The 23,906-nt window shown below is 42.2% G+C and overlaps 2 protein-coding genes across 2 annotated transcripts; one reads left to right on the top strand and one right to left on the bottom strand.

The window, feature by feature from the left end:
- The first annotated feature begins 2,795 nt into the window (after positions 1-2,795).
- kin (Kin17 DNA and RNA binding protein) lies at positions 2,796-16,169 on the top strand. The gene is made up of 12 exons (XM_061961322.2): positions 2,796-2,967; positions 3,227-3,321; positions 6,875-6,918; positions 7,000-7,122; positions 7,210-7,394; positions 7,469-7,517; positions 7,593-7,644; positions 11,256-11,376; positions 11,434-11,562; positions 11,633-11,732; positions 11,806-11,906; positions 15,464-16,169. The coding sequence occupies exons 1-12, from the start codon at positions 2,854-2,856 to the stop codon at positions 15,521-15,523; spliced, it is 1,173 nt and encodes a 390-aa protein (XP_061817306.1). The 5' UTR covers positions 2,796-2,853; the 3' UTR covers positions 15,524-16,169.
- Positions 15,293-23,409, bottom strand: itih2 (inter-alpha-trypsin inhibitor heavy chain 2). Its single transcript, XM_061961321.2, has 21 exons — positions 23,155-23,409; positions 23,000-23,032; positions 22,718-22,756; positions 22,234-22,406; positions 22,048-22,152; positions 21,811-21,973; positions 21,640-21,747; positions 21,449-21,577; positions 21,261-21,377; positions 21,019-21,187; positions 20,828-20,953; positions 20,578-20,759; positions 20,278-20,463; positions 18,756-18,895; positions 18,475-18,647; positions 18,020-18,175; positions 17,836-17,949; positions 17,572-17,770; positions 17,329-17,501; positions 15,939-16,050; positions 15,293-15,857 (listed from the first exon to the last, which is right to left on the bottom strand). Exons 1-21 carry the CDS (start codon positions 23,254-23,256, stop codon positions 15,719-15,721), a joined length of 2,838 nt encoding a protein of 945 aa, XP_061817305.1. The 5' UTR covers positions 23,257-23,409; the 3' UTR covers positions 15,293-15,718.
- Positions 23,410-23,906: the final 497 nt, after the last annotated feature.

The raw sequence follows: 23,906 nt of genomic DNA, 5'->3' as shown, positions 1-23,906 counted from the left end.
CCAACTCCAACATACTTTTTCATTTTCCTTTAAGCAAATTTCACAATTTGACCATGAAATCCATTGCTACTTTTACATTGCACAATTTGATGGTTAACTTTCTTCAAAATCATTATTATTTATTCCTATTTAAAAAACGGTTTGAATGTTTGATCATATATTTTTGCATAATTAGACAATATTTAAGTTTACATAATTTGCGATTACATGGACTACATTTTTTTTTTCTTCCAAAATAGAAAGAAAGATTACATTTAGTAAGAAAAGTGACACTACTTTATTGATTCATGTTATTTCCAGGCTTTCCAAATAAAATGAAGTGGTAGTAAAATGGATGGATACTTGTGGTAGGAAATGATGAATACAGTCAACTAGTGGGTAAATTCTGCCACCTGGTGGAACAATAATTTTGACACAATGAAGATAAAATAATAATAAATCGAGGTATACAAACCTTATTCCTGCTTCCACATTCTGATTTATTATGTATTTAAACTGTTACACTCATATTAATAAGAAATGATGTGACTGATTAACAGTGGCAGTCTGGATTTTGTTGAATTTTCTTCATCTACTCCTTAAAATTAATATTTAGAGGCTAATAGTTTGATTTAAGGTTGCTTCCACATTCTGTTTTTTTATGTATTCATACACTCCTATGCTCATATCAATAAATATATATATATATATATATATATATATATATATATATATATATATATATATATATATATATATATATATATATATATAAACCAGATGGAACAATCACAAGACACTTTCCCAAAGACAACACCCTAAGAAAAGTATTCAACAAGAACAACATTAAATTGAGCTACAGCTGCATGAACAATATACGACAAATCATCTCAAACCACAACAAAACAATTGCAAATGAGCCGTCGGCCCCCAGACAGAGCGACTCCAAAGGCTGTAACTGTCGAAAGAAACCTGATTGCCCTCTCAACGGGGGGTGCTTACAAACATCAGTTGTCTACCAATCTAAGGTAATACGCAAGGACATTAACACATCCGACACATATGTAGGATTAACCGAGGGAGAATTCAAAACCAGATGGAACAATCACAAGGCTTCTTTCAGGAACAAAAACCTGCGAAATACCACAGAACTCAGCAAACACATTTGGGACCTCAAAGACAACAATGTTGAATATTCAATAACATGGCAAATTCTTGCATCCAGCACACCTTACAATAGTGGTAATAAAAGATGCAACCTATGCTTGAAAGAGAAACTGTTTATTATTTACCGTCCAGACCTGTCATCCCTCAACAAGCGCAGCGAAATTGTCACAGCATGCCGCCATAGACGGAAACACCTCCTAGGTAACACATGAGCCAATCACCACGCCCCTAGGCCAGCCTGTACCCACCCACTCTGTGCCCTATATAAACCATGGTATGCGAATGCTCCCATTAAAATCTCCTGACGATTGAGGGTACCCCCCCTCATGAAACAGGCCTGTAGAGATGAAATAGTCTTGTGATTTTTTTTCCCCACACATACATATATATATATATATATATATATATATATATATATATATATATATATATATATGTGACTGATTAACAGTGGCATTTTACTCCATAAAATGAATATTTAGAGGCTAATAAGTTGATTTAAGTGGTTTGATAACTAGATGCGTTATCTTCCTGATAACATAACTTTCCCATGGTCGTGAAAGCAACGCAGGGTATCGCGTGACTTCCTTTATATCGCGAGATTATAACACCTTGTTTTGTGAGATTTTCACCAGGCCGAAATGAGGAAAGACGATTTTTTTCTACTAATAAGCAAGCGAATACAATCAAAAGGTCTGCAGAAGCTGGGGCGGTATTGTCAAATGTGTGGAAAATTAATTTTGACGAAATGAAGAAAAAAAACAAAAAAAACAAATCGAGGTATACAAACCGTATTAAAGTTAAAGTTATTCCTGCTTCCACATTCTGATTTTTTTATGTATTTATACACTCCTATGCTCATATCAATAAAAACAATATATGTGACTGATTAACAGTGGCATTTTACTCCATAAAATGAAAGAGGCTAATAAGTTGATTTTAGTGGTTTAATAACTAGCTGTGTTATCTTCCTGATATCGCAACTTTCCCATGGTCTTGAAAGCAGCTCAGGGCGTGACTTTCGTTATCTCGCGAGATTATAACACCTGGCATGCGAAAGTCGCTATTTTAGCCGCGCAAAGAACCAAACGTTTTCACTTATTGTCATATTTTGTCAACAATCTCGTGTTTTGTGAGATTTTCACCAGGCCGAAATGGGGAAAAAAATAATTTTGACAAAAATGAAGAAAAAAATAAGCAAATTACAAATCGAGGTATACAAACCTTATTAAAGTTAAAGTTATTCCTGCTTCCACATTCTGATTTTTTTATGTATTTATACACTCCTATGCTTATGTAACACATTTTATGAACTTGTCTCTTTGTGATGTTAAATTCCTATTATAAACTGTTAAAACTGTATATGCCTTGAGCTCTTATTTTGAAGGCGTTAAGAGCGGAAGTGGTGATACATTGCAGTAGAGCGGAGTTTTGAAAACAAACGCAATAAAGTGGTCCTCGTGTACTGGAGCCTCTGTATTTGTTATTTTGTAGTTTAATACCGTATATGTGACATATATAAACCATCGGTTACACTCATATCAATAAAAAAAAAATTTGATCTCAGTGGTTTAATAACTAGATTTGTTATCTTCCCGATAACGTAACTTTCCAATGGTCTTGAAAGCAGCGCGGGGTTTCGCGTGACTTCCGTTATCTCGCGAGAATTTAACACCTTGTTTTGTGAGGATTTTCGCCAGGCCGAAAATGGGGAAAGCCGACTTTTTCTCGCCCAAGGCGATAAGCAACCGGATCAAATCAAAAGGTCTGCAGAAGCTGAGGTGGTATTGTCAAATGTGTCAGAAGCAATGCCGAGATGAGGTGAGTCGTCCATGCTATCTGCGTGCTAGCTGCGTGCTAGCTGCGTGCTAGCTGCGTGCTAGCTGCGTGCTAGCTGCGTGCTAGCTGCGTGCTAGCTGCGTGCTAGCTGCGTGCTAGCTGCGTGCTAGCTGCGTGCTAGCTGCGTGCTAGCTGCGTGCTAGCTGCGTGCTAGCTGCGTGCTAGCTGCGTGCTAGCTGCTGGTTTCGATCATCTTGGTGTCAAAATCTCTGACTAAAATATCTCCTCTTTGTTTTGGCAGAATGGCTTTAAATGTCACTGCATGTCCGAGTCCCACCAGAGGCAGCTGCTGCTCGCCTCGGAGAGCCCTCACAAGTTTATGGACTTCTTTTCCAAGTAAGTTTACATGGGACACTATTATGACAATCTTTCACATATTAAACACAAGACTAACCAAACCTTAGTCAACAATGAAATCCATGTTTGCTCTCATGTCATGACCAGTGTTGGGTTAGTTACTGAAAACTAGTTACAGTTACTACCCGTATTTTCCGCACCATAAGGCGCCCTGGGTTATAAGCCGCGCCTTCAATGAACGGCATATTTCAAAACTTTGTCCACCTATAAGCCGCCCCGTGTTGTAAGCCGCATCTAACTGCGCTAAAGGAATGTCAAAAAAACAGTCAGATAGGTCAGTCAAACTTTAATAATATATTAAAACCAGCGTGATGTGGGCGTGCATGGAACCGTATATCAACATGGACAGAGCTGCGTGAAAAAAGCCACCCGGCCTCGCGTAAACTTAAACTTACCTTAACCACTCGCTCATCTTTTCTTCATCCATCACTTCGAGTTAGCTTTTATGATGACGCCGGCTGGAAAGGTCTCTTTTGGCAAGGTCTTCCTTTTGAATATCACCATGGGTGGAAGTTTCTGGCCATTAGCATGGCAAGCTAGAACCACAGTGAAGGATGACTTCTCATTCCCTGTGGTGCGAATATTCACCGTATGTGCTCCCGTTGTATCCACAGTGCGGTTCACAGGAATATCAGTTGCTGTGAAATAGTCATCCGTGTGCGGATGGAGAGATTGCGTCTTTTCATGAACCGGATACCTGTCGCTTAGTAGGAGCCATTTTGTGGTCTTTACAGATGTAAACACACAAAGGAAATGAAACGGTAATATCCGCACGCTTTTTCTTCTTCTACGCGGGCGGGTGGTTGCTTACAGTAGAAGAAGAAGCGCTTCCTGTTCTATGGGGGCGGGTGCTTACCTTGGCGGTTGCTTGCGTAGAAGAAGAAGCGCTTCCTGTTCTACCGGGAAAAAAAATGGCGGCTGTTTACCGAAGTTGCGAGACCGAAACTTTATGAAAATGAATCTTAATATTTATCCATATATAAAGCGCACCGGGTTATAAGGCGCACTGTCAGCTTTTGAGAAAATTTGTGGTTTTTAGGTGCGCCTTATAGTGCGGAAAATACGGTAGTTACTTTATTTCAAAAGTAACTCAGTTACTTACACCAAAAAGTAATGCGTTACTGTGAAAAGTAACTAGTTACTTTTTTTGTTTTCCTTTTTTTTTTTTAAGGCTTACATTAATGCCCTTTTAGCCTTCATTTCAGTACTGGAGAATAATGCAATGTATTGATCAACTTGACATGCATTTGCATCACTGAACTCTGCTAAGCAATGTGGTCTACATACAACACACAAAGACAAAGATATGTTTCAAAGGGCCAATTTACAAACCCCGTTTCCATATGAGTTGGGAAATTGTGTTAGATGTAAATATAAATGGAATACAATGATTTGCAAATCCCTTTCAACCCATATTCAGTTGAATATGCTACAAAGACAACATATTTGATTTTTTGCAAATAATCATTAACTTTGATGCCAGCAACACGTGACAAAGAAGTTGGGAAAGGTGGCAATAAATACTGATAATGTTGAGGAATGCTCATCAAACACTTATTTGGAACATCCCACTGGTGAACAGGCTAATTGGGAACAGGTGGGTGCCATGGTTGGGTATAAAAGTAGATTCCATGAAATGCTCAGTCATTCACAAGCAAGGATGGGGCGAGGGTCACCACTTTGTCAACAAATGCGTGAGCAAATTGTTGAACAGTTTAAGAAAAACCTTTCTCAACCAGCTATTGCAAGGTATTTTGGGATTTCACCGCCTACGGTCCGTAATATTATCAAAGGGAATCTGAGAATCTGGAGAAATCACTGCACGTAAGCAGCTAAGCCGATCCCTCAGGCTGTACTTCATCAACAAGCGACATCAGTGTTTAAAGGATATCACCACATGGGCTCAGGAACACTTCAGAAACCCACTGTCAGTAACTACAGTTGGTCGCTACATCTGTAAGTGCAAGTTAAAACTCTCCTATGCAAGGCGAAAACCTTTGTAACGCGTTAGTCCCAACACTGGTCATGACAATGCTCATATTGCTTGATATCATTAGCTAGCAGGGATGTAACGATACGATACGATCAGAGGTGGGTAGAGTAGCCAGAAATTGTACTCAAGTAAGAGTACTGTTACTTTAGAGATTTATTACTCAAGTAAAAGTAAGGAGTAGTCACCCAAATATTTACTTGAGTAAAAGTAAAAAGTATGTTGTGAAAAAACTACTCAAGTACTGAGTAACTGATGAGTAACCTGTTCGTTTAATGATGACGGCAACAAATAATGCACAAAAACATAAAAATAGCAATGAGCAAATTCAGAGCCAGGAATATCTCTTAAGCAACTAAAACAATAATATATATTAAATAATAATACATTAACATAAAAAAAATTGAGGCAAATTGAGCCACAATAACTTAACGGCACCGTAGGCTCAGTAGGCAGAGATTACAAAGGAAAATAACAAGTTAGCCTTTACGCAAACCATTAACTGATAGGTGTGGGCTGCACCTGGGAACACACTGTGTACTTCTGATTGGTGTTTGTATGCATGTGTGTGTGTGTGTGTGTGTGCGACTGTGTGTGTGTGTGTGTGTGTGTGTGTGTCTGTCTATGAGGCTGCAGTGCGTTAATAAATGTCCCCACATGATGTACTTTTGACAGTGATTCATAGCAGGGAAGCTAACATCAGCCTACGGTGACAGCCAAAATTTCTACTAACGTTACTGACCGCGATGTGCTTCCTCAAATTTGACGTTGAGTTCATGTAAGCTTAAGCTTGTTGTTGTTTGCCGCTGAAACTTTATGTGCAGTTAATCATGTGACCACCTGGCTCTGTTTGATTGGTAAAACTGAGTCAAACGTCCCCAGTGAGTGTATTTGATTGGTGAAACGCAGGCATGTGATAGATCCTACTTTGAAGGTCTGTCTGACAAACCAAAACAAACAAAGCGTGCATTAACAGATGGATAAAAATCAGTAGCGAGTAGCGAGCTGAATGTAGATAAATGGAGCGGATTAAAAGTAGCGTTTCTTCTCTATAAATATACTCAAGTAAAAGTAGAAGTATGTTGCATTAAAACTACTCTTAGAAGTACAATTTATCCCAAAAGTTACTCAAGTAGATGTAACAGAGTAAATGTAGCACGTTACTACCCACCTCTGTATACGATATTATCAGGGTATTAAGGCCACGGTACGATATTATTGCGATTTATGTCCGGAAAAAAACCCGTCAACATATGTAAAATGAAGTGGCAGGAATGTTTAGGATAAACACACTTATTGTAATTTAACATAAACATACTTCTCAAATGTTCTAATTAGGGCTGGGCGATATGACCTTTTATTAATATCTTGATATTTTTAGGCCATGTCTTTTCAACTTTTACTTTCTGAAGTGTCCTCTGCAGTGGACATGTTTTTATATCAGTTTGGAAAATGCAGGGTTTTTTTTTTTTTAGAAAAGTCAACTCACAATTTAACTTTTGATAATGGAAATACCTCACAAATTGATGTTTTTCGCAACAGTGAATTCAAAACTGGATTTCTTGACCTGCTGCGAAGACGTTTCGGTGAGTTTGGCCAGCACACATGCAAGTATTTCTGTGTACAGCAGTGACTTCAGTCGTGTCTCTGCAATGATATTTGTGCAGGGACCAAGCGCGTGCACAACAACATAGTGTACAACGAGTATATCAGCGACCGCGAGCACATTCACATGAATGCCACGCGCTGGGAGACGCTCACTGTCTTCACCAAATGGCTGGGCAGGCAAGGTCGGTATCACACGCTCCTTGAGTGGAGCAACAGATGAATTCCATTCCATGTAGTAGAGGAGGAATGTCACTAATGCTTTATGTCAGGTTTGTGTAAGGTGGACGAGACGCCGAAAGGCTGGTACATCGAGTACATCGACCGTGACCCAGAGACCCTCCGCCGCCAGGAGGAGCTGGCGAAGAGGAAGAAGCACGAGTTGGACGACGTAGAGAGGAGCGCCAAGTTCATCGAGGACCAAGTCCGCCGAGGCCTAAGCACCAAGGAGGAGGAGGTGAGTCCCTGCAGGAACGCTGCAACGGCTGCTGCCGGAATGTCACAACAAGTACGTCTTTTTTCTCCCCGCAGGAAGATCCAGTTTATACTGAGCTGCAGCGAGAGAACGAAGAGGAAAAAAGTGAGTTCTGTTGTCAAGTAGTGCCAGTAATACATCATGAGGTTGTGACTACTTCTGTGTTTCTTCCTCTTGCAGTTGCTTTTAATATGGCCAGTGGTGCATCATCAGCTGGGCCTTCAACATCAAGGTACGATGCAGGTGTCCTCCCAATAGTGTTTTATAGTGGTGTCACATCCATCTCAGCATTAGTGCATTCTAGGGCATTTGTCACAAAAATATCTCATTAATCATGTTTAGTTGCAGATGAATCAATTCATTTTGAGCGTGCATGCTTCTTTACCTTAAAGGCCTACTGAAAGCCACTACTACCGACCACGCAGTCTGATAGTTTATATATCAATGATGAAATCTTAACATTGCAACACATGCCAATACGGCCGTGTTAGCTTACTAAAGTGCAATTTTAAATTTCGCGCGAAACTTCCTGCTGAAAACGTCTCAGTATGATGACGTCAGCGCGTGACGTCACGGATTGTAGAGGACATTTTGGGACAGCATGGTGGCCAGCTATTAAGTCGTCTGTTTTCATCGCAAAATTCCACAGTATTCTGGACATCTGTGTTGGTGAATCTTTTGCAATTTGTTCAATGAACAATGGAGACAGCAAAGAAGAAAGCTGTAGGTGGGAAGCGGTGTATTGCGGGCGGCTGCAGCAACACAAACACGGCCGGTGTTTTATTGTTTACATTCCCGAAAGATGACAGTCAAGCTTTACCATTGGCCTGTGGAGAACTGGGACAACAGAGACTCTTACCAGGAGGACTTTGAGTTGGATACGCAGACACGGTACTGTGAATACGCATGCAGCTGCGGCTTCCAAACATTTGATCGCTTGCCTGTACGTGCGTGCCGCTATGTGCATGTCACGTACGTGACTTTGGGGAAATATATGTGCTGTATGAACTTTGGGGAGGTGAACGGTACTTTGGGCTGTGGGCTTGAGTGTGTTGTGCAGGTGTTTGAGTTGTATTGGCGGGTTATATGGACGGGAGGGGGGAGGTGTTTGTTATGCGGGATTAATTTGTGGCATATTAAATATAAGCCTGGTTGTGTTGTGGCTAATAGAGTATATATATGTCTTGTGTTTATTTACTGTTTTAGTCATTCCCAGCTGAATATCAGGTCCCACCCGCCTCTCACAGCATCTTCCCTATCTGAATCGCTCCCACTGCCCTCTAGTCCTTCACTCTCTCTTTCCTCATCCACCAATCTTTCGTCCTCGCTCAAATTAATGGGGAAATCGTCGCTTTCTCGGTCCGAATCGCTCTCGCTGCTGGTGGCCATGATTGTAAACAATGTGCAGATGTGAGGAGCTCCACAACCTGTGATGTCACGCTACTCGTCTGCTACTTCCGGTACAGGCAAGGCTTTTTTATCAGCGACCAAAAGTTGCAAACTTTATCGTCGATGTTCTCTACTAAATCCTTTCAGCAAAAATATGGTAATATCGCGAAATGATCAAGTATGACACATAGAATGGACCTGCTATCCCCGTTTAAATAAGAAAATCGCATTTCAGTAGGCCTTTAACGATGGATAGTTACCTGAAAGGCAGCGGGTGTTGCTGTACAGTCAGTAATTTGTGTGCAAATATTGGAGACTTTTTTTAGGTTAATTTAACCTCTTAAGGCTCAAGCTGTTTTTTTTACATGCTTTTTTTATTTCTCTTTGCTATTTGGACTTATTGGACCCTAATTAGAATAAAAACTAAGAATCATCTTTTGATATGATGTACTTAGTCCATAAGTACACAAATGTGTACTTCATGTTTAGTGACATGCTAATTCTTATTTTTACACTTTATTTTCCAAATTCCATTGTACCGTATTTTCCGCACTATAAGGCGCACCGGATTATTAGCCGCACCTTCTATGAATTACATATTTCATAATTTTGTCCACCAATAAGCCGCCCCGGACTAAAAGCCGCGCCTACGCTGCGCTAAAGTGAATGTCAAAAAAACGCTGCGCTAAAGTGAATGTCAAAAAAACAGTCAGATAGTTCAGTCAAACTTTAATAATATATTGAAAACCAGCGTTCTAACAACTCTGTCCCAAAATGTACAAATGTGCAATCACAAACATAGTAAAATTCAAAATGGTGTAGAGCAATAGCAACATACCGGTAATGTTGCTCGAACGTTAATGTCACAACACACAAAATAAACATAGCGCTCACCTTCTGAAGTTATTCTTCATTCGTAAATCCTTCGAATTCTTCGTCTTCGGTGTCCGAATTGAAAAGTTGCGCTAGCGTGGGATCCAAAATGGCCGGTTCCGTCTCGTAGAAGTCATCGGGAGTCAGTGTCGCTGTTGTTCTGTGAATCCTGCCTTCCGGAAAGCTCGGACCACAGTTGTGACCGAAATATCTGCCCAAGCATTTACGATCCACTGGCAGATGTTGGCGTATGTCGTCCGAGGCTGTCTGCCCGTCTTAGTGAAGGTGTGTTCGCCTTCGGAGCTGTGTGAAAAAAGCCACCCGGCCTCTTCGCGTAAACTTCCCTTAACCACTCGCTCATCTTTTCTTCATCCATCCATCCCTTCGAGTTAGCTTTTATGATGACGCCGGCTGGAAAGGTCTCTTTTGGCAAGGTCTTCCTTTTGAATATCACCATGAGTGGAAGTTAGCATGGCAAGCTAGAACCACAGTGAAGGATGACTTCTCATTCCCTGTGGAGCGAATATTCACCGTACGTGCTCCCGTTCCACAGTGCGGTTCAGTTGCTGTGAAATACGGTAGTAATCCGTGTGCGGATGGAGAGATTGCGTCTTTTTATGACCCGGATCGTTTAGTAGGAGCCATTTTGTGGTCTTTACAGATGTAAACAGGAAATGAAACGTACGGTGATATCCGCGCGTTTTTTCTTCTTCTTCCGGGGGCGGGTGAAGCGCTTCCTTTTCTATGGGGGCGGGTGAAGCGCTTCCTGTTCTATGGGGGCGGGTGCTTTCCTTGGCGGTTGCTTGCGTAGAAGAAGAAGCGCTTCCTGTTCTACCGGGAAAAAAGATGGCGGCTGTTTACCGAAGTTGCGAGACCGAAACTTTATGAAAATGAATCGTAATAAAGCGCACCGGGTTATTAGGCGCACTGTCAGCTTTTGAGAAAAATTGTGGTTTTTAGGTGCGCCTTATAGTGCGGAAAATACGGTATGTTATACTCTTCTGACACCAGCAGATGGCAGTATAAGTGTCCACATAAGCGACCATAAGACCCCAATTCAGTAGTGTACACAATTTTGGAAATAAGAGCTAAGACCCTAACCCTGGAATAAAAAAGACAATATAACATACATCCATAAATGTGGATGCATATGAAAAAGTGTAATATATTTATCTGTACACCAACCTATTTATTTATTTATATATGCACCTTATTGCTTTTTTATCCTGCACTACCATGAGCTAATGTAACGAAATTTCGTTCTTATCTGTACTGTAAAGTTCAAATTTGAATGACAATAAAAAGTAAGTCTAAGTCTAAAAGGTGCTGTCCATGCATGTGGCCACTAAGCCTTTAGAGGTTTTAAAGTATGTAAGCAAGTAATTTATTCAAGATTCAAGATTGTTTATTGTCATATGCACAGTTAAACAGACAGTTTGCCGTACAATGAAAATCTTAATTTACTGTGATTAATAGCGAGTAATCCAAATTCAATAGGTGTGAATAATCAGATTTTTTTTTTTTTTTAAATGAACACAGCAATTAACACAGCACACACACGTCTTCACGTCCATTTCCTAGTTCCCTCGCGGCCTCCAGCGCGCTGAAGAAGGCGTCCTCGTCAGTTAAGAGGAAAGACACGTCCTCTGCTTCCGAGTCGAGGGACAAAAAGAAGAAGTCTGCCTTGGAGCAGATCATCGAGGTAGAGTCTTGTCTGTTTCTGCGTAAAATGCGTGGCTGAGACAGTGTTGTCGTTCAGAGTGAAGAGCGAATGAGGCAGAAGCAGCAGCCCGTCAGGACCGACAACTGGTTGCAGCCCGACATTGTTGTCAAGGTGGTCACCAAAAGGCTGGGAGAGAAGTATCACAAGAAGAAGGCCGTCGTCATGGTAACCACGCCCGTCCGATGTTTTGTGCCCACGTCAAGATGCAGCATGTGACCGCTCTGCTCCGCTGCAGGAAGTGCTAGAGAAATACACGGCAGTGGTGAAGATGGTCGACTCGGGAGACAAACTGAAGCTGGACCAGAACCACGTGGAAACAGTCATACCTGCACCAGGTACGACTGTGCACACAAACAGACTCTTCATACTATTAACAGTGACTGCATGAAATTGTCCAACGCCCCTCAGGAAAACGTGTGATGATCCTAAACGGAAACCAGCGAGACACTGAGGCTGTGTTGGAGGGCATCGACGAGAAGAACTTCTGTGCTTCGCTCACGCTTGATTCTGTACGTGTCATTTTGTTCACATCTCTCAGGACACAAACGTCCTCAAGTTGTAAACGGAATGTTTATTACAGGGGTGCTCATTACGTCGATCGCGAGCTATCGGTCGATCGCGGAGGGTGTGTCAGTCGATCACCAGCCAGGCATTAAAAAAATAGTCCTAAAAATGAGCGATCATAAATCTTCACTATGACGTCACTTTCGTCACTTGATTGACATTCACGGCACCCGAGGGTCTTGTGAGATGACGCTGGCTGCTGCCAGCTCATTAAAATTACCGACTGGAAGGCGAGAAACACTTTATTTCAACAGACTCTGGCGCCGTACCTGTCGTCAAAACTCCAAAGACCGACTGCACAGTTGCACAATAAAAGCGCTTCTTCATCCTGCCTGCGCTAACAAAATAAGAGTCTCAGAAAGCTGGCGTGCACAAGCTAGCAAGCTACGGAGTTTGCCGACAATGTATTTCTTGTAAAGTGTATACAAAGGAGTACGGAAGCTGGATAAATAAGATGCCAAAAACCAACCACTTTCATGTGGTATTGGACAGAAATTAGGACTTTTTTTCTCCTCCATTCGAAAATGCGGACGTTATCAGCACCACTGTCTGATTCCAATCAATGCAAGTCATCAGAATCAGGTAATACACCAACTTATATTCTTGTCTTCATGAAAGAAAGGAATCTATATGTGTTAAACATGCTTGTATTATCTTTAAACACCTTTAACTTATTAACAATATTAACTATATGTGTTAAACATGCTTGTATTATATTTAAACACCTTTAACTTGTTAACAATATTAACTATATGTGTTAAACATGCTTGTATTATCTTTAAACACCTTTAACTTGTTAACAATATTAACTATATGTGTTAAACATGCTTGTATTATCTTTAACCACCTTTAAGTTGTTAACAATATTAACTACCTGTATGTGTTAAACATGCTTGTATTATTTTTACACACCTTTAACTTATTACCAATATTAACTATATGTGTTAAACATGCTTGTATTATCATTAAACACCTTTAATTTATTAACAATATTAACTATATGTGTTAAACATGCTTGCATTATCATTAAACATCTTTAACTTGTTAACAATATTAACTATATGTGTTAAACATGCTTGTATTATCATTAAAACCCTTTAACTTGTTAGCAAAAACATATATTTCATAAATAAGTAAATATAAATTATATATATGAATGAGGTAGATCCCCACTACTTGATCAATTGAAAAGTAGCTCGCCTGCAGAAAAAGTGTGAGCACCCCTGGTTTATTAGACTGTGTATTGCCCCCTAGTGGCTGCTGGTGAAACTAACCCACTTTCGGAACGGCTTTCTCCCAAGCAATCCCAACAAGAACCGGTTCCCAATGTTTCGATTCCTGGGCCAGTTTTTTTTAAAGATTCCTGTGGGCGTGCATGATGGCACTGCACACGGCTGTGAAGTGACACAAACAGGGCAACTTGCCATCCTTGCAAAACGGATATTTCCTCAAAAGGAGGAAATACCAGAAGCATTGGCACACACGGAATGTGATAACTTTGAATGAATGACGTGTTTCAGGTCCCCTACAAGCCATGAGTGAATCTCATGCCAGCACGTCGTCTGCTGTTAATACTGCAAATAACTAACATTACCTATAGTGTAAAACCTGCCTCCTCAATGTCTTACAATGATTGTTCTGCTCACTGTAACCGGCATTATTTTTTCTTAGTACATGCACTTTATCAACATTGAAGTTTCACTGTTAGCGTGTGCATTAAAAATATTAGAGGGGAAAACTGTGCTGTTCGCCGCCACAAAGGTCATGGCAACCATACCACCGATATCATGTGCGCTGTATTGCAGCGGCCTGTGGAAATTATTTTTGCCGATTTAAAGCTGCAAATAGCCCTGATTTTTAAAATTTGTATTGGTTACACTTAGGGGTGTAACGGTACGTGTATTTGTATTGAAACGTTTCGGTACGGGGTTCCGGTTCTGTTCGGAGGTGTACCGAACGAGTATCCACACGAACATATTAAGTAGCGTAACGCACGTTGTGTAAACAATGCATACCGAGGCACAACACACGGCATGCTAGCAGCTAACGGGCTAGTATAGACTGACCATACGTCCTCTTTTCACCGGACATGTCCTCTTTTGCGGAGCTGTCAGGGCGGAGTTTCTTAAATGCCTCAAATGTCTGGCATTTTGAGTTAGGGTTGTGTGTATTTTCAATGTACGTTCAGGGTTAAGAAGGGGTTAAAAACAAAACAAACAGCAGCATTGGTGAGGGAGGGGCAGAGAGAGAGAGAGAGAGAGAGAGAGTTATAATAAACGCGCATGCGTTGCCAGGCTCTGCTTTTTATCCATAGATTTATCACATTTAATTTTTTATTATCTATAGCAGGGGTGTCAAAAGTGTGCCCCGGAGGCCATTTGCCGCCCACAGCTAATATTTTAAAGGCCCACGGCACATTCTAAAAATACTATTCAAATAAACAAAAACGTAACAAAAGTGAAATAAAAAAGCTTAAAGGTTAAATGTAATTTAGAAAAAGTTGCAATGTTGACTAATAAAACAAAGCAGGTTTTTTTTCTTTCAAACTGTCATCGCTCAAAACATAATATTGAATGAAAATTCATATTGTTATGAATTATTGACCTATCCAAAGGTCCCATTACTTCACATCAAATATTCCACGAAGAAAAATATTTTTGGTGGAAGATTTTGCAAATTTGGTAAATAAATAACCCAAAAATTAATATTTTGTTGTTTTCTTACTGTACCGAAAATGAACCGAACCGTGACCTCTAAACCGAGGTACATACCGAACCGAAATGTTTGTGTACCGTTACACCCCTAGTTACAGTCCATTAAACAATTACTCTAATCAGTTTAGTTGTAGTAGCCCTAATTGTCACAGAATAATTTATGTTGTATTTTATTTATTTCTATAGTATACTAGTTTTTATTAATATATTGTAGTCATTTTCAAAACAAAATAAGGAATTAATCAATGTTATCGTTTTTTCTCAATATAAATCGAAAAAAATAACCGAATTGTTCAGCAGAATCGAAAATGGAATTGGAGTTTAAAAAAATGAAGTGAAGTGAATTATATTTATATAGCGCTTTTGTCTAGTGACTCAAAGCACTTTACATAGTGAAACCCAATATCTAAGTTACATTTAAACCAGTGTGGGTGGCACTGGGAACAGGTGGGTAAAGTGCTTGCCCAAGGACACAACGGCAGTGACTAGGATGGCGGAAGAGGGGATCGAACCTGGAACCCTCAAGTTGCTGGCACGGCCACTCCACCAACCGAGCTATACCGCCCCATGGTCAAATGATCAATTCCCATCCCGAGACATCAAAGCTTGGTGACACATTGTAAGAGTGAAGGACATCTTTTATTGCATTGTTTTCCACCTGGTCTACATACCAAGCACCACCCCTCAGTGCACGCTATGAGTAGTATTTATTTTCAGTGCCCTTCACAACCTAACTGATTGGTGTTTGGCGGCCGCTGCTTTCTAAAACCAAGTTCTGTTGTCAACAGGGTCCACAGAAGGGTAAGCGAGTGGAGGTCGCCTACGAGGACTTCTCCAAGTTGGCATGAACCAACTTTCTTTTTCTTTTTTTTCCACTGAAGGACTCTACTATGTCAGAGTTTTATCACTTTTATAGACATTTCCTCTTTATGGAGCAAGCATTTTGTTGTTTAAATCACAATCAAATCAAACTTTACATTACTGATTTTGATTCCGATGAATTTTTGACAGATAAATGAAAATGTAGAGGGAAAAAAAGTCATTCATAGGAAGCTGTTGAGGTCGGGGACGATGTAGTGGCTGTAGTGGCCGTCGATGAAGCCCTTCCCGCTGTTGTGTACGAACCAGCAGTAGACGTCTGATCCACGTCGCTTGTCCCGCCGGTAATCCTTTTGCCAGCCCCTGACAAGAACAGCCAGCAGATGGCGCCATTTAGTGAAGAACTTGGCTTGTATAGCCGCCCTGTCACAAGGAATAACTCACCTGGTGACCTGCAGCTGGTTGCCCTTCACCTCCATGGTGGCCTCCTTCTTCATGGGGTCGGCGCCGTTATGGATGTCGTAAATGTTCACTTGAGGCTCATTGGAGAACTGACCTGAGGGACCACACACACAAAACAATCTTGTGGTGTGCATGCTACATGCAGTATGCCCAGGCAAACATGATTTTTTGCAGTTAAACATCTACAATAAATGTTTATGTATTTGCAAATAAGACTGATCCAAATATTGTCACTAAACTATAGTAACTACCGTATATTTCGGATTCTTAGTCGCTTTTTTTTTTCATAGTTTGGTGCGATTTATACTCTGGAGCGATTTTTGTGTGAAATTATTAACACATGACCGTAAAATATCAAATAATATTAATGCGCCATGCAACTTTTCTGGATGTCATCGGATGGATGGACAAAGCATGGGCTTCAGTGACAACCGAAACCATCCTGTCCGGATTCAGAAAGGCTGGAATAATTGGAACTGCAACTGACGATGACTCTGACGTAAGCGACGTACCGATAGAAGAGGAAGCGGCGCATTGTCTACCTTTGGAGTTGGCAGAGTTGTTTAGAAGCGACACAGGAAGAAGATTTCATCGGATTTAGCGATTAGGAGTGACAGATTGTTTGGCAAACGTATAGCATGTTCTACCGTATTTTTCGGACTATAAGTCGCCATCAAGCAAAATGCAACAAACACAGCGAAATATGAACGTGAAGGGTAAAAAAACAAAAAATATCTACAATCTGATACACCACTACCGTATTTTTCGGACTATAAGTCGCAGTTTTTTTCATAGTTTGGCCGGGGGTGCGACTTATACTCAGGAGCGACTTATGTGTGAAATGATGAACACATTAGCGTAAAATATCAAATAATATTATTTATCTCATTGACGTAAGAGACTAGACGTATAAGATTTCATGGGTATTAGCGATTAGGAGTGACAGATTGTATAGCATGTTCTATATGTTATAGTTATTTGAATGACTCTTACCATAATATGTTACGTTAACATACCAGTTGGTTATTTATGCCTCATATAACGTACACTTATTCAGCCTGTTGTTCACTATTCTTTATTTATTTTAAATTGCCTTTCAAATGTCTATTCTTGGTGTTGGATTTTATCAAATAAATTTTCCCCAAAAATGCGATTTATACTCTAGTGCGACTTATATGTTTTTTTCTTTCTTTATTGTGCATTTTCGGCCGGTGCGATTTATACTCCGGAGCGATTTATAATCCGAAAAATACGCTATATATATTGAACATATTGTCACTATAGTGCCCATATGTTTTAACAACTTGCTCCTAAAATCATCGCCATTACCAAAGCAGCTAAAAGAGGTTCATGTGCTGAAGAGAGGTTGTACCTATGAGTCCATGGACCAGAGGGGAGTACCGGTTGTCGTTGGGCAGGTAGAGGCCCAGGAAGTCCACGTTGACCGGGTGTTTCTTCCACACGCGGTGCAGCAGAACCATCACCTGGATGCCGTTGTTGATGGTGATGGAGACGCTCGAGTCCTTCACGACAGAGATCCTCAACCTGGGAAAAAAAAGCCAGACCAGACTTGTCGATCCATCCTGACGCTCTATGCTGGGCCGCAGGGATTTACCCATCCTGTACGATGTCGGCCGTGGCGCCCCAGGTGAAAGTGTAGTTGTTCCTCCCGTCGGTCAAGGCAATGGCATCTGTGCTCACAGTAATGCTGACGCCATCAGGCTGGTAGTAGACGGAGATGACGCCAAAGTAGGTGCTTCGTTTGCCATTGTGTACCTTTTTGCCGCTGATTAACTGACCATTCACTGCCACACCTGTAAGGAAGGTCAGACTTTAAGAGTTTCACAATAAGAGCAGCAGCCAAAAATGTGTATGTTACCTGTGCCTTTGTCAGTCACTAGGTTGAGGATGTGTCCAGGTTGGGAGTCAATGTTGAAGCATATGTCCATGTTGCTTTGGGCCAGGTGCACTATGAAGTGTGGGTCGTTGTCCACTGAGAAATAAAAAACATGTTTAACTCCTGTTCAAAAGACTATTTCCGACATTGTTTTTCTGTGCAGTACCTAAGTTGACCTTCTGTGGCAGCGTCCATTCCTCTGGTCCTTTCTCGACTGGGCTCGGCGGGGCCGGCGTGGTCATCTGGACCCAGGGGGGAGGTTGGTAGACGAGGCGCACTGGAGCCAAACCGGGGTTTTTCGTACCTCCTCCCATCATTCCTCCTGCACACATTTACCCTTGGTGAACATTTACTTGAAAAGTACCTCCGTTTTGAATGTATGCAATCCGTATCGGGAATGACACCATACCGGCCCCCCGAGTTTCGTTCAAAACTTGGTAGGGAAACATTTTTGCAGCAAATTGTCAAATGTCTATAAAAGACGCTGAGTATGTTTCCGGTATATACAAAATAAGACTAATAGTAAAGGGAGAAGTCCTGCCCCCAGGTCTTTGGCTTTTTTTGGAAATGTGCTCCCCTTATCAATTTAGTTGTATAGCCCTGCTTTACACTTTCAGGCACCTGAGCAGCATCCATGCTTGGGGTCCTTGGGAGAATCGGCCAACAGCCTCTCATTGGCGTCCTCGCTCTCCACCAGCAAGGCCGTGAGAGGCGTGACAAACTGATGCTCTATGGCCAATGCCAGGATCCGCTGTGTGATCTTCCTCTTTTTGGTAGCCGTTGGTGCCAAAGACCTAAAAAGTGGAGGGGAAAAAAAGGTAGCATTGTTCTCCACTTGTGTCCCCCAAAATGGTCTCACGTAGTATTATTTTGTCCCAAATGTCACTGTCTTTGAGGCTCACCTCTCACCCATCATCTGCTTGATGGTGACGTAGGCCCACAGCTGCCTGGCGAAGCCCGTGAATGAGTGCTGCTGCTTGGCCAGCTCCTCGTCCAGTTTGGAAGTGTCCGACTCTGTCTCCAGAGTGATGTCCAGCAGGGCCTGCAGGGTAAGATTAAATGGTTAAAGGGAGGCTTAAAGGGGAACATTATCACAATTTCAGAATGGTTAAAACCATTAAAAATCAGTTCCCAGTGACTTATTATATTTTTCGAAGTTTTTTTCAAAATGTTACCCATCACGCAATATCCCTAAAAAAAGCGTCAAAGTGCCTGATTTTAACCATCGTTATAAACACCCGTCCATTTTCCTGTGACGTCACATAGTGAAGCCAACACAAAAAAACATGGCGGAAAGAACAGCAAGCTATAGCGACATCAGCTCGGATTCAGACTCGGATATCAGCGGCTTAAGCGATTCAACAGATTACGCATGTATTGAAACGGATGGTTGTAGTGTGGAGGCAGGTAGCGAAAACGAAATTGAAGAAGAAACTGAAGCTATTGAGCCATATCGGTTTGAACCGTATGCAAGCGAAACCGAGGAAAACGACACGACAGCCAGTGACACGGGAGAAAGCGAGGACGAATTCGGCGATCGCCTTCTAACCAACGATTGGTATGTGTTTGTTTGGCATTAAAGGAAACTAACAACTATGAACTAGGTTTACAGCATATGAAATACATTTGGCAACAACATGCACTTTGAGAGTGCAGACATCCCAATTTTCATCAATTAATATATTCTGTAGACATACCCTCATCCGTGCTCTTTTCCTGAAAGCTGATCTGTCCAGTTTTGGAGTTGATGTCAGCAGGCCAGGGAAGCTAGGGTTGATAGGGGGTTTAGCTCGCTCGTCTGCGGGAACAAACTGCCGCCATTTCTTGCCGTGCTAGCGAGGTCCTTTGTCCCTGAATTGCTCACACACTCCGGCAGATTCAATGGGGGTCTGGCGGCAGATTTCTTTGACTTTATCGTTGGAAATGCATCTGCTTTGAGTGTCGCAGGATATCCACACATTCTTGCCATCTCTGTCGTAGCATAGCTTTCGTCGGTAAAGTGTGCGGAACAAATTTCGTCCAATTTCTTGCCACTTTGGCATCTTTGGGCCACTGGTGCAACTTGAATCCGTCCCTGTTCGTGTTGTTACACCCTCCGACAACACACCGACGAGGCATGATGTCTCCAAGGTACGGAAAACAGTCGAAAAAACGGAAAATAACAGAGCTGATTTGACTCGGTGTTTGAGAAAATGGCGGATTGCTTCCCGATGTGACGCCACGTTGTGACGTCATCGCTCCGAGAGCGAATATTAGAAAGGCGTTTAATTCGCCAAAATTCACCCATTTAGAGTTCGGAAATCGGTTAAAAAAATATATGGTCTTTTTTCTGCAACATCAAGGTATATATTGACGCTTGTCTGGTGATAATGTTCCCCTTTAACGCTCGCGCCTCAGTGACGTGTTTGTGTGTGTGTCACCCACAGCCGATGCGGTGGTAAAGCTGGTTAGCGTGTCGCTCTCGGAGGGCAACACCTTGCCAGCAACAACCAGCTCAGAGCCCCCAAAATATTTGTCGAACTGGTTCTGTGTGACGTCAGAAACAGAGTCCTCTGGGAATTGGACCGTGATCTTGCGCAGGAGAGGGTTGGCCACCTGGCTGTAGAACTTCTGCAGGCGGTAGGGAAATACGTGGAATTAGTTGAAAACTGCCCAGTCGTAGATAACCACCACGTATTCCTCTGCTGGATATTGTTATTCAAATGTTAAAGGAAGGCGGCCAACCCGTAGCTGTTCGGCAGCATCGTGGTTAGCAAAGATGCGCTGTGCACTGCCACGGTTCTCCATGGCGATGCGCTCCAGGAAGTCGTAATCCACATCGAAGCCAATTCCCAAAGAGAAGAGAGAGAAGTCCTCCCTCATGGCTTTCTTTACATTCTTCTGAATGTTGCTGAGCTTTATCTCCCCTGCAAAACCGTTGTCGTCCTGACGAGTTGCTTAAAGGACAAGCTTTGATCAACCATGTTAGACTTACCCACAGTCGGGTCCCCATCAGACACCAGAATGATCATGGAGACAGAGCGAGGGTCGATGAGCCCCTGATTGGACGCTCTCACCAGGATCTGCACCGCTTTCATCAGTGCTTCATTAATGTTGGTTCCTGGGGTCGAAGATAAGTTTTGAACAACCGGCTTTCTATCCCAGTCCATACTCTTGTATGAGTACCTCCAACAGGTTTGATGTTTTGGATGTACTTCTTGGCATCTGCGATGTGTATGGAGGATCCAGGGAGCATGTCTTCACTCCAGCAGCGCACGTTGTGGTTGAAGTCAATGATGCTGAACTGGTCGTCGATGGTGAGGCCGTCCAAGATGGCCTTCATGGCCTCCACTGTCTGAAAGAGAGAAGCTCAAAAGGTAGTGCTATTCTGCAGAACCACCACACAGTGGCACCGGTTCATCACTTACTTGCTTCATCTTGACACCCCACATGGACCCGCTCACATCAATTACAAACATGATGTTTTTAGGGAGCGGTGGCAGGTTGGACGGGGCAAAGAAATGGACAAAGTGGCCGTCCGAGACCTGGTGAGACCCTTTGATCAGTCTTGTTTTTTTTAACGCTGTGTCAAAAACAGTGAGCGACTGTTTGTTACCTGCAGCTCACCAGCATTGCTATCCCGGCTCACGTCATATTTGACAGTAAAGACGCCGTCTATGGCGCTGTCGTTGCAGGTGTCGCACTTCCTTTGCTGCTGCAAGGTGGGTTTGAAGACCACGTGAGCCTGGGGCGGGGGCCAAACAACAGTTAGGAGGTGTCCAAATTTTCCAGAGTGCAAAGTCTTACCTTCTCAGGGGACTGTGTAACTTTAACCAGGTTTGTAAAATCTTCGCCAAAAGTGTTTGTTGTTTCCAACTTGGAGATTCCCTTTGGCTCATAGATGTAGACATCCGCCTGAAGACAAAACTCACGGTTGTTAACTTGAAGATGTTGCTTTTTTACACTAAAAATAGTCACCTGGAACTGAGGGACTAGTCTGCCTGGCTGCAGGTGCAGCGAGTGCTCATAGAAGCCCAACTTTCTCTGCATCATCTCCTGGTAGTGCAGCTCAAACTCGATGTTGCTACCAGGGGGGACGTGCACCTCTGTCTTAAAGGTCTCCATGTCCTGAGAGTTGGCCCTGTTGTGCCCAAACATTCTTAGCCTCCTCTGTTGTACGTATGCGTTCAATCTGAGAGGAACCTGGCAGACTACCTGACAATGCCGGCGGCCTTGCCTCTGGCTCGGGCTTGAGCATAAAGGTTCCTGGCCACCGTCTTCTCCTTAACGGAGCCTATAAATGTGATGCCGTTGACGTTCCTGCAGCACAAAAACATGACAGTTATCAACAACCGTGTGTTCTAGTGGGAGACTTGTCTCTAAGGTGCAGCGTGGCCTCACATTGTAAAGTTGGTGATGAAGGCCCTCTTGGGGATCTGCACATTGAAGCCAATGGTTTGGGCCTTAGAGCCAGAGTTGACCACCGAACTTCGGACGGTGGTGTGAGCGAATCGCGACGTGATTCGGCTCTCCACTTTGTAACTCTTGACGGTGATGTCATCTCCTCGGATGGCCTGAGCAGGAAAAGACTGATTAAGAAGTCAAGAATACAATTCTGCTTTGAGTTTTTACATGGTTAAAAACTGTCCGAATTGGGCCTCAGATTCAATAGACCCTTTAAGGTTTAGGGTTTAGATTACTTGGTTTCTCCTGGCCTCTGAGCATTTAGCCACCCATTACCTAGAACGTGGTGCTTGTACAAGAACCAGGTCAATAGCCTGTCAGTCAGGGGAATCTCTCCAAACAACAACTTATTGATTTAGTTAGATAAGGTTGAACTCTGTCACAGTGGAGACAGTTTAAAACAACAAGTGGAGGGTCATACCTCAAAGTCTTCCTGCTCTTCACTGGTCAATATCGCTCTCTGAAAACACACACATTAGTCATCAGGAACATGCAAATGTCTTTGTTGTTTGTCGATGCATTTACTACCGACTGTAAACGAGTTCTATCAGACACAGTTTACAAAGTTGATTGACCCTTCTGGGTGAACTTTTAGTTCAAGACATTAAATAAGACTACGAATGTTGGGAGACGGAGACAAAGCTTGTTAGCTAACAAGGTGATCAATACGGCGCCACTTAAAAGGCCAAAGAAATGCTCCCACCTTGTGTCTGTCACGATGATTCTGGATATCTGGCTGGTGAAAGAAAGCAGTGACATTGCTCATAAAAATAACAATAGTAGACAAATCGTTTGAGATGTTTAGCACATCAGTAATATGATGAATATTCTTGTGAAGCATTCTTGAAGCTGACTCACCGTGTCGTCCTCCCATTCCCCATCTATGACAAACTCAAAGCAGCGGCTCAGATGAAGGCCCAGAAGACCGAGTAGAAGAAAAAGGAGAAGCCTGGTCCTCATCGTTTATGTTCGTCCTACAACCAAACGTACTGTGCTACTTTGGGGTGAAATACAGCAGGGCTGGTAACTGCAGGTTAGAATCTACGCAAGACTCCCGGGTCAATATTTGCCATGTCCCCCAGAGACGAGGCAAACTTTGAAGCTTGACCTGCACATTGAGTAAATACTGTTGTACAGCCCGCTCAAAGTTTGTCTTTTTAAGAGGTGGAACATGACTTCATGACACGCTGTCTGATTGACACTAACTTCATGAGAAACAGAAGGCAGGGCTTCTTTGTATAGCACATTTAAGCTTCCTTTTGTGTACATTGAAGCATGGGCAAAATTGTAATTGACCAGGGCTGCCAACAAGCTGTAATGTTGTGTTATGTCCACAAGAGACCGCCAATAATGCTTAACAATTGAAGGGTGTATTACTGTACTCTAACTAGAACCATTTTATTGTACCTCGGCCCATGTACTTCTTCAGGCAGGTAGCTCAGGCTTTGAGTCTTTGCTTGTAAGTCTCAAGTGTCTCATCTGTGGAGACCTTGTAGTATTTATTTGGCAGTTCATTCTTAAAGGACCTGATCACTGAAATGTTAGTTATTTTTATGTCTTTTGCTTCTGAAAATGAATCTGGCAATTCTTTTCCGTAGTATAAATCTAGT

This window comes from Nerophis lumbriciformis, linkage group LG05 (genome assembly GCF_033978685.3).
Source record: "Nerophis lumbriciformis linkage group LG05, RoL_Nlum_v2.1, whole genome shotgun sequence".
Lineage (NCBI taxonomy): Eukaryota > Metazoa > Chordata > Actinopteri > Syngnathiformes > Syngnathidae > Nerophis > Nerophis lumbriciformis.
This window is presented reverse-complemented; position numbering and strand designations above follow the sequence as displayed.

Bases quoted from the DNA above. Each gene is read 5' to 3' on its own strand.
- kin (XM_061961322.2), top strand. From the start codon at position 2,854: ATGGGGAAAGCCGACTTTTTCTCGCCCAAGGCGATAAGCAACCGGATC. The intron at 7,395-7,468 runs GTGAGTCCCTGC...TTCTCCCCGCAG, and splicing joins TAAGCACCAAGGAGGAGGAG to GAAGATCCAGTTTATACTGA. The intron at 11,377-11,433 runs GTAGAGTCTTGT...GTTGTCGTTCAG, and splicing joins CCTTGGAGCAGATCATCGAG to AGTGAAGAGCGAATGAGGCA.
- itih2 (XM_061961321.2), bottom strand. From the start codon at position 23,256: ATGAGGACCAGGCTTCTCCTTTTTCTTCTACTCGGTCTTCTGGGCCTT. The intron at 21,974-22,047 runs GTAGTCTGCCAG...TGGGCACAACAG, and splicing joins AAGGCCGCCGGCATTGTCAG to GGCCAACTCTCAGGACATGG. The intron at 21,578-21,639 runs GTAAGACTTTGC...CCCCCGCCCCAG, and splicing joins TTACACAGTCCCCTGAGAAG to GCTCACGTGGTCTTCAAACC.